We start from the raw sequence: 10,849 nt of genomic DNA, 5'->3' as shown, positions 1-10,849 counted from the left end.
ATAACTTTTATTCATGTTATAATTTTCCTTAGTTGAACAAGAAAGTCATGCTGAATCACTTGTCAAAATTTTTCTGATGAAAGGTGGGTTCAGTTTTTTTTTTCTTCTTCTTCTATACTAATTGACCCCTCCGTGGATATTGCGCAATCCGCGTCACTGACCAATCAGAGGCCAGAGATCTGCATAAACCAAAGCCCGTTTTTGCTCCCGCCATTTTCTCAGACAACATTGCATGGTCCAGTATAGGTTTAGTTGGCGTTTTATCGCGTATTTGGGTTATTTAACAAAAAATATGGTTAAGAGGTGTAGTCACGGACTTTGTAATAGTGACGACAGGTATCCTGGAAGGCTAGTTGGTGGAGTTCGATTCGTACCCTTTCCAAAACCGAAGACCCAGTACGAAAAATGCCTTCGATGGATCAAACTTTGTGGAAGACCGCATCATCAACTAAATCCATCTAATATCAACCGGAACACATATGTTTGCACGAAGGTATGCCCTATATTTGATTTTCAATACATGTCTCATATAAAAGAATTCAAAGTTCTTCGCTAGCATAACATTGCTGCGTGTGAACGATTGACACACTTATTCTTTGTTGAGCGATATTTAGCGATGATCGGACTGCACAAACGTTTCGCTTTCTTGCTGGCTCGCGGCCGAAGCTTAACCAGACTGTTTGCATGAAGATATGCCATAAATTTGATTTTTAATACACGTCTCGTATAAATGAATGAGACGTTCTCCGCTAGCATAACATTGCTACGTGTGAACGATTGACACACTTATTCTTTGTTGAGCGATATTTAGCGATGATCGGACTGCGCAAATGTATTGATTTCTTGCTGGCTCGCGGCCGAAGCTTAACCAGACTGTGTTTGCACAAAGATATGCCCTAAATTTGATTTTTAGTACACGTCTCGTATAAATGAATGAGACGTTCTCCGCTAGCATAACATTGCTACGTGTGAATGATTGAATGAAATCAGAAGCATGGCGTCTCTCTCAGTTAAGAATGTATTGCATTTAGAATCTATAATATATCGTTGATTTGAATGAAATCAGAAGCATGGAGTCTTGTCTCAGTTCAGAATGTATTGTATTGTATTTGCCATTTTTACTGTTTGTCTTACGTCAGCGCACGTGGCGTGACGTCACTTCAGGAGGCGTGGTTAAGTGCCCTGTACGGAGGGGACAATTGAAAACCTACAGTAGTTGTTCACAAGTTTGGGGCTCCTTATTCAGATGCCAAACCACCACTCTATTTTATTCAGAAATCTGTAGCCTGGTTGATGAGCTTCATTAAAAAAATGCTCACAGATGTCTAATAGGATGTTTGCGGGTTTCCCCGTTTTTGTCCAATTTTCTTTAATTTCCTTGTCTGGCCTTTCTCTTGTTTCCTTCACCCCTGGCTGGCTTCCTCTCGTTGTTCATTTTTTGTTGGTTGTTTTTGCCTCTAGCCCATCCTTTCCTTTATCCTCCCCCACACAATGCACACCTGTATGGTTTGAAAAAAGAGAGACAATACCAGGAAATGTTTGCCCTCACTGAAACCACACTTTTGAGCATTCTGAGCAGCAAAGATGGACTCTGGACATGCTTTGCTTTGTGGAATAAAACATGATGCAATGCATTATCAGAGATAAGACACCTACAGAAAAGTCCTTTGTGCTTCCAAATTAATAACTCGATCAGCTCGTTACTTCTTTGGTAGTGATTAATGCAATGGTAGTTTGATGTACACTTCTGAAATATCAAATTTTCTCAAATTGCCTTCACAATATCAGTGTCTTCAGATATTAAGATTTCTCACAAGTACCAGCAATCATTTAACAAAATACGAAATTTATATAGATGCAACACTTCAATATATGCAAAATGTCAACATTTTCAAATGATCACTTCTATATCATTCGTAGGATCACAGTGACTCATCACTGGTGAGCTATTCTTAGAACAGACCCACAGGCTACTCATGTGATCCGTGGTGAAACCTGGTCTGAATTGTGATGTTGAATTAGGTTACGCACAAACCTGGACACTATTTTCCTAATCCTCCAAACAATGAAGTCAGTGGTGGAAATGAAGGACAAATGTACTACAGCACATGTTGAAAGTTTAAGAACTCTTGTATAATGTTACGTTTTGTATTATCTTTTGTATTACATTTACATGTTCTGCAGAAGTTAATGCTTCTGGAGATTATGCAATGTCCGCTGTTGATGCCGAATGTCTGAAAACATGCTTAATCATGAGACCTGTTTCTGACTGTACTGGATCTGACATGTCAACTATATGAGGTCTAAGCATATTGTTTGATGAGATGATGGTTCAAATGATAATAAAACACTCATCTGGTTCACATATTCACATACTCATAGAGAATAGCCCAGGTAAACGTGATAAGGTGATAAGGCTAAAGTCCAAACCAATAATTCAGAAGGGTGGAGGAGGATAAAGCGGTCTGGTAATAAATGCTAGCCAAGATGTACCATGCTGTTTCTCGCACAAAAATGTGATTCTAAATCCCCTCTCTGCATTCTTTCATTATGTTTGGCCACTTTATTTATATAAATGCCAATACAGTTTATAGATTTCCAGTAACTCTCGTTAAATAATGATCACTTGTTTATTCAGTGTCATCAGCGCAATATACTGTACGTATTGCGCCTCTTGTGAATTATGTTCTCAGAGTAAACACCCTCTACACATTTCAGTCTTTGCTTCATCAGCAAAGGTGTTGGAGAACAGTGCTTTTATTTACATTTTTAAGTCTGATCTGGCCTGGATGCTGTGTTTGGTAGCTACTACTACACACCAGACTAACACTGTCATTCACATGCAACGACTTTGTCAAATACTGAAACACAACACGTTCTATTACCCCCTTTTTTCAGGAAGCAATTGTCTGCTGACCTATTAGTGAATTATTATGCTGTGTTGTACCCTAACAGTGTGACAAAAAGTGGAGGGGTATAGCATAAATTCATTATTCTATCACCCTGTGAAATAAAAAGAACAAAAAGTATGAAGGCAAATACTGCTTGCTGGAAACTGATCTTAATGCTGGTGGCATATGCCAGCTTACTGTTCAAGTATTCTTGGTTTCAGAAGAATGTGGAAAGTAATGTGGGAAGGGATGTAGAGCTGCTATGCTGCAAAGTCATTTTCCAGCCAGGTCTACACTTACTTCTTAGTACTTGAGTTTCTGTCCAAGAAAATGCCACACATCCCTCAAATCTCTATTCAGTGAATTTCCACAAATAGCCATATACTTTTCCATCCATCTGTTTATTTCCTCACTGGTTTTCTACTTGCCTCACCTTATTACTTTCAGGGTGTCAAGATGCATTTGCTTTTTGGCAAAGCCCTCCTCTAAGAAACCAATTTGGCAGTTTGTAGATTGTGGGGAAATGCAAGTTCTTAACTCCTGAAGGCACTATTGTTTTTGGAAAGCACATATGTAAACCACAAATCAACCAAAGCAGTTTAAAAGTATCCAAAGTATGAGAAGAAAGGGATGATCTGAGTCATTGATTTGATGACGTAAGTTGCTGGGAACACAGCAGTGTAGACACTGCTGTTAAACTGTAAATATGCCTATCAATGGGACTGTTGAGTCGACAATACGCTGTAACCTTATGCTGGAGTATGATGGGAGTTAAAAATATGACTGTACATGTGGTAGGTGTCATGACCCCTGGTTATTACAGTCACTTGGGAGGGAATGGAATGACTCTGGGATGTATGGGCTCCCTTTCCAGACTGACCTGCTTTCTCCACGGTGCAATTGAGACCTAAATGATATTCAGGAGCAATTTCCTTTGCTTTTGCTCTCCTCCTTTCTGCCACATTTTCTCTTGGCCCTGCTTTTGCCAATTTACCCCGTTTACGTCCCCTTGCTCTTTTATGGTTTTTCTTTTTATATTTATTAATTTTACCAAATTGTAGTTGCACAAATGTTTATGTAATAGTTGTTTTTATTTTTTATATACCTCCTGGTTGGTCTCTGGATCAGTGTGTCCTACTAAATGGGGGTTATTCAGTTAATAGGTAACCTTGCTTCTAATCTCATATAATAGGAGTAGGGCTGACTGTGCAAGATGACAAGGATTTTGGAAATTATAAAAACAAATGAGGATAAGCGGCTCAGATAAAGGATAGATTTCCTGGTGCATTCTGTATAGTTTAACAGCAGGAAGATTGCTGTCTGAGCCAACAATTTGGGTGTGTTTAAATACTGTTTTGGTCAAAATTGTAATTCAATGTCAGTCCGATTATGTATGTTCCAGATCTACAGTTGTCTGATAGGAGTGCTTTATTCCTTATCTTTTCAATGTAGAGCAGGCCTGGTCAAATTAGCTGTGGGCTATTTTCGTCTTAAGGCATTCTCTTGAGATGTAGTTTGAAATGTGTCACTGAATTTTCTGTGTCAAACATGTGCAGTAGAAATCAACAGTGCTTTTTTTTTTTTTTTTTTTTTTTTTTTTTTTTTTTTTTTGCCACATCATGACCAGATTTCAGGATGCCAAATGTTAATTACAGCAACCATTTTATTACATTGGAAATAGGTCAAAATTGACAACCTAACAAAACAGTTTTAATATTAGGGTAATATTTTCCAACTCTGCAGTCTCTTTAATTAGTTTGGTTCACATTTTTGTAATAACCTTATAAGGTGTTGCCTTATAAGCATTAGGCTTTGAGGCTGTTTGTGTTTATATGCATTTTATGGTTGCAACATAATGTGTTTGATGTATTTAAAACATTAGAAAAACATGCAGACTTATGGATAAGCAATTATTATTATTATTTTTTTTACAAACAATCTCTCCCAATCCCAATAATCATCCTTCATAACCCGGCTGGTGTAAATTTGTTTCAATTGTACTGCAGGTTTGTAAATTTTTTTTTTTTTTTTTTTTTTTTTTTTTTTAAAGAATCAAGGAAGTAGAGCAAAGATGTTGCAGTCTATTTGACCAATGCAGTCTCATAAGAGATGTGCCTCGGCTACCCTTCGTGGTAATTATGGGGCAGATTAAGCTGTTGAAGCCACAATCTGATATATGCATGGAAACGAAATTACGAAAGCATGACTTGTGTTCGAAGTAAGATGGTACAAGACAGGGAGGCAGGGAGGAGGGCTAGTAGATAAAGTACAGACATTTGTGGAATTTGTCTCTCCCTGATAGAGCGTTTAGTATGGCAGGAATGTGACCCTGAAAAGACTGGATAAACAGAGTGTGCTGAGTGTACAGGGTGGGGGTTGTTAGTCTTATGGCGAGAAACAGGAGTGTTTTAGAAGGGCTAGAAAAGAGGTATCGAACCAACTTAGAACAGTCTCATCACAAGTTTCCCTTCTGTAGTTTCACAGGATGCGGGCGTCCAACAAGAGTTGGACTTGGAGGCAGTTTTAGCAGTGATGGATTTCAGCTGCAGCCTTGGGAGGATAGGGGGAGGTAGAGGTCATGAGAAGAATGGCGCTTATTTCTTTCTCACAGATAGGGTTAATGTGGTGGAACGGGTGCAACCCTGTTAAATGAAAATGATCTCCTCTGAAACCACACCAAGGGTCTGACACCTGAGTTTTTTTTTTTTTCCCAGATATGTTGACAAAGATGATCATCTTTAACTGTCAGAACTACATAAATAACCAATTAATGACAAAATTAGCTGAATCTCAACATGGATTGAGGTAAAGTATTTGGGAGGGTTACATTATAAAGTTGATCTGTTGGAGAGCAAAATTGTAAAATGACTCATGACACTAGAAATATTCTGTTTGAAACTTTTATTTTAATAGTGTGTGACGACAATGTCTGCACTGTTTAATCTTTAACATGAAAATTTGGCAACAATATCTCTTCCACTGGAGCATTTTGCAGTGTTAAATTACAGTGCTGGCCCAAACTATTGTGACGTAACTATCACTAGGGACCTGCATGGGACCTCTGGTGTTGTTTTGCTTATGATCATAATTATGCAAATTTGATGGAAGCCAGCTATGCAGGCCAGAGAGCACAGAGATCAGCAACAACTCTGGTAGTGCTAGGAAAATAGGGTGCCGAGCTGAAATGATAGTGTGGTACACCAATATATGGGAAAGCAATTGCCAAGAGACTCTTTGGACTGGTTCACTTATTGCCTGGCTTAAGCACACAATCTTATTTTCCCCTCTGTACTGGTAATACTTGTCGAGTCACTTTCTGTTGGAGGTAAACCGGAGCACTCCCTGTCAACTGGCTGCTCTTTATGAGCTTTTAAGGGTGTAGGTTGGATGAAACATGTTAGTATGTGCAACAAAATCGTGATTGATCAGAGGTCTATATAATTTATGGACTAACACTTGACTGTTTGGGTTTGCAACGTAATGGATTGGTAATTATTCTTACTCTTGTAGCCACCAAAAACTCAACAACCTTTTGAGGCCAAAATAAACTGGGATTCGGTGACTTGTCAAATAAGTAAATAAATAAAATGATTAACCAATTAGGTATGGTAACGTGAATCTGAAACACTTGTTTTATGTTGGTTTGACCTAAGTCAAGCAGAGATTTCCTGTTGTGCATTGTCAATGATTACCTGCATCCACTCTTCATAAATTACATGTGAAAGTAGAAGATGAGCAAAAGATACGGTCTGGTAGACTAGTGAGATGTAACCTAGATTTGATGGTACTTCTATATTACTATACTAATTACAGCCTAATTTCTCCCATCTCCTTTTTGACACAGCTAGCATGGCAGACCCAAACAAGTATCTGTATGCGGACCGGAACCTGATCAACAACCCACTGGCACAGGCTGACTGGGCCTCCAAGAAGTTAGTATGGGTTCCCTCCGAGCGCCTGGGCTTTGAGGCTGGCTCACTGAAGGAAGAGCGAGGTGATGAGTGCCTGATTGAGCTGGCAGACTCCGGTAAGAAGATCCGGGTGAACAAGGATGACATCCAGAAGATGAACCCTCCCAAGTTTAGCAAGGTGGAAGACATGGCCGAGCTCACCTGCTTAAATGAAGCCTCTGTACTGCACAATCTGAAAGAGAGATACTATTCTGGACTCATATATGTAAGTATGAAGCACTGGAAAGATTGAATAAATTCATCAGTTCTAGTTGTACCCATCTGTTAACTGCAACATAATGTTGTAAAAATGTAATGCACAATATTTATGAAATGTATTCATCACTCCTTATTCAAATGCATTTTTGACAATTCTCTGCTTTCAATTTTGTGATCCTATGGGGAAGACTTCTATTCCTGCACAATTGTGCCCCAATGCACAAACCTCTAAAGGCATATTTTGATGACGTTGGTTGTGGTAGAACTTGACGTGCCCTGATTTCAGTCCCATAAAACATATTTTGGCTGAACTAGACTCAGTCAACATCAGTTGCCTTTGACATCACCTTTACTGTTCTTGGGTTTGTGAACCAAAATTCCAAAACACTCCAGTATCTTGTAGAAATATCTTCCAGGGGTGATTAGCTGTCATATTATTAGCTGCCTATTATAAGACGAAACTATATATAAAACTCTATTTCTCATTTATTTCCAGGTTCCCTCGTGTTTGCTCCCCCAACCGTTGTGTGTTGCCTTGTAAAAAGGAAGTACAGTTTGATATCGGACATGGAATGCAAATGAGATTATAATTGACGTTCATGTTTATCCTGATGTTCTGGGCTGTGAATGATTTCTATGACCTGGTCCCTGCCCCTTGTTTCCCCCTCTTGCTTGCTCTTGAATTCTAGGCTCCGGTTGGCTTGAGTGCCTTAAGGCTCTGTAGGCTGTCATGGGAGAGCTTGTTTCCCAGAGGGAAAGATGCCTTATAGAGATCTCGTAATTAGACTGCAGGAATCAGGAAACCAACAAAAAAAAAGGCAGTTATGTTAGAACAAACTTAGACGTGGAAAAAAAGTTACAGTGCTGCTTTGACGTTGGTATTGAACCAGAAATGATTATTCACCATCAGCATAGGATATGAAAGGAACCTGTCATGAAGCAGTGCTAGTTTACAATGCAATTCTTGCACCTCATTTTGAATTTATTGCTGGGTGGGGTTGGGATTACATAATTTAGGAAAGGACAAAATCTGAGTTCATGAGAGAGCCTCAGCTCTGTGCTTAGGGTTGACAGGAACTTTCAGCAAATGAGGTTACTTGTTTAGAACATGAAATACATTATTTTATATCATGCTGATGAATTGGTCAATAAATAGGAACTTTTCAGTGGCCTAGCCGTCAGGAGTTCACCAACTTCAAACCCCATTCAAGAGCTATTTTAACTATCGTTTCTGTTCTCTAGACATACTCTGGGCTCTTCTGTGTCGTCATTAATCCCTACAAGAATTTGCCAATCTACTCCGAAGAGATTGTTGAAATGTACAAGGGAAAGAAGAAACATGAGATGCCACCTCATATCTATGCAATTACTGACATATCTTACAGAAGCATGATGCAGGGTAAGTCACTGGACCAAGGAATTGCTTGGAGTTGAGTAAGAGAAAACAAATGGTCCGGGGTTTCATTTTAGGTTTAGTTGACTCGATTTTGTAGTTGTTCCAAACAGAGCTATGAACTGGAAGCTTCTGATCTGTTGATCCACTGCTAAGTTACAGCTTAAGTCTTCATTCTTAAGAATATAATGTGAAAGTATTTTGTGTTTGAGACTGTTGAAGTTAGTAAAATTTCATTCATGCTTGTGACCTTGACCTCCTAACTAAAGTCAAGCCATTTTATTTGGAAAAAATTAGTAATCATGCTTCAAAGAATAAATCACTCTTTTTTTTTTCACGATAATGGTACTGGTGTTTGAGCAATGGTTTATCTTGTGCCTTTTTTTTCACTGTACACTATGTACAGAGGGTCCCGATATAACCGATATTGGCTCAAATAGACCGTCACAACTCCACAATGTATCCAAAAATAATTTCCATTTGTCACTTAAAATGGCAATATCAAATTTTAAGATTAACCTTTTGCTTATGCCTTAATTTTTGCCGTATGCATTTACATTGGCCTGTTCCAGTCAGGTCTTCTACCTTCTTCAAAAGGGTTAGTTACCTTCTGCTTGAAAGGTCTCATCTGTAGTACGACTGAGGAAGTTCTGTTTTTGTCAGCATAGTTTTACCATGGCATTACTGAACTAATTTAACTATCAATTTGCAAGTGATTCACCATTCATTTGCTTTTGTCCCGACCCCACACACTTTCATCACATGTCATTTGCTGCCTCAAGACTGTCCAGGCCTTACAGAAGGCAGTTTGTAATTAGATTTGTCAGACACATCCGGAGAGTTGGTTACAGGAAGGCGGATATTGATTTCCTGTTTTGGGGCCACGGTATTCTAGTTATATAAACCAGCTGCACAGACAATAACTTACGATACTTGCTTATTTACATCATCTGCCTATTGATTAATTTGCAATCGTTTTGCAGATCGTGAAGACCAGTCCATTCTCTGCACGTGAGTGAACGCTCATTCACACGGTTTCATCATTCATTATTTTTGCTTTGTGCTTCACTTAACTGTCTACTAATTTATCTTCTTGTATTTGCTCTTAGAGGAGAGTCTGGTGCTGGTAAAACTGAGAACACCAAGAAGGTCATTCAGTATCTGGCTCATGTGGCCTCATCTCATAAGACTAAGAAAGATCAGGTAAGTCATTCTTCAACGTTCCTTTTATACAAAATTTTCAACATGCTCCCTTCATCGCCTACATCACTCTGTACCGTTTGTCTTTAGTTCTTGACTAAACGTTCAGCATGGCTGATATTGTTCAGGACAATTCTGATCCTGTCCTGCCCTGAACTCTTCATCAAACACTTTTTTGCATACTGGTATTTACTTGGTGTGGTGTGTCAGAATGGGTTATGTAACAGTCGTTAGCCTGAAGACTCCTTTTATGACATAGAAAAAAACCCAACAAAAAACATGGTGCTTCTGACTTTAAAGTAAAGTACACTTATTTCTTGAATGAATTTCATACATGAGGTAACTCAATGTACTGTACTTGATTAAAAGGAAGAAAAAAATTGCTTATAAACATTTAAAACGGAAAAATAAAAGTACAATTAATATAATGTACAGTGAAAGAAATATCCATTAAGTGGAAATGGTCTAAGAAGCATGGGGTGTGGGGTGGGGTTAACCTAGACTTAAAAACTTTGTCTTGTGGCAGATATTACTTTTGTTGGGAACTTCTTCAAATTATCTGCAGCATAATGGCTACCGTAAATGCTTCTTCACCAGGTTTGATTTGCACACTGTGCTCCAGTATTTGTCCTGAGTCTGTAAAGATCAGAGCCCTACTGAGTTTATATTCCATAAGCATTTCTTTCATGTATTCGAGCCCTAACCATTTAGTGATTTATAGACTAGTAGCATAACTTTACTGGATCTTTCATGGGAAATACAACTGTCAGTTAACAAATGCATCTGGCTACATTAGGAAAAGCCAAGTAACTTGCCAGGCTTTTGATACATGCTGCAGAATGTGACTCAGTGTGGTTCAGGCAAAACCACATCAGTGTCCATCATTCCATTTTTGAGGTTGTCATATCTCTCTCTTCCCATCAACAGAGCAGCTTGGTCCTGACACATGTGAGTTAACACTCTCCCTTTTATTCAGTCTTCCTCCCCACCTGCTTCTGTCATCGCCTTCCCCTCTCCACGTCCTCATCCTCATCCTGCGGCTTCCCTTCACTGGAGCACATTGCTGTGGGAATTGTTGTTGCGTATGGGGTGGGAGGTTACTTACTGAAGTTGGAAGGAAGTTTGTTGTAAAATTAGTGGAAGTTGTATGTGCTCCTGTTAAAGAAAAAAAAAATTCAGCCAGACAATTGTAGGAT

The 10,849-nt window shown here is 38.9% G+C and overlaps 1 protein-coding gene across 2 annotated transcripts in view; it reads left to right on the top strand.

The window, feature by feature from the left end:
• The window catches only part of LOC133513992 (myosin-9-like), a 31,038-nt gene that overhangs the window by 4,553 nt on the left and 15,636 nt on the right, over window positions 1-10,849 (top strand). The window contains exons 2-6 of one of the 2 annotated variants that reach the window (XM_061845188.1): window positions 6,736-7,067; window positions 8,303-8,459; window positions 9,437-9,464; window positions 9,563-9,656; window positions 10,581-10,601. In XM_061845188.1, the coding sequence (XP_061701172.1) occupies window positions 6,741-7,067; window positions 8,303-8,459; window positions 9,437-9,464; window positions 9,563-9,656; window positions 10,581-10,601 (627 nt within the window). In that variant the 5' untranslated portion in view covers window positions 6,736-6,740. The remainder of the gene's footprint in view (window positions 1-6,735; window positions 7,068-8,302; window positions 8,460-9,436; window positions 9,465-9,562; window positions 9,657-10,580; window positions 10,602-10,849) is intronic. The other variant, XM_061845189.1, reaches the window with a different exon arrangement.

The sequence above is a fragment of the Syngnathoides biaculeatus genome, chromosome 16 (assembly GCF_019802595.1).
Source record: "Syngnathoides biaculeatus isolate LvHL_M chromosome 16, ASM1980259v1, whole genome shotgun sequence".
In the NCBI taxonomy this organism is placed as follows: Eukaryota; Metazoa; Chordata; class Actinopteri; order Syngnathiformes; family Syngnathidae; genus Syngnathoides; species Syngnathoides biaculeatus.
The sequence above is the reverse complement of the archived record's forward strand: the minus strand, read 5'-3'. Positions and strand labels throughout refer to the sequence as shown.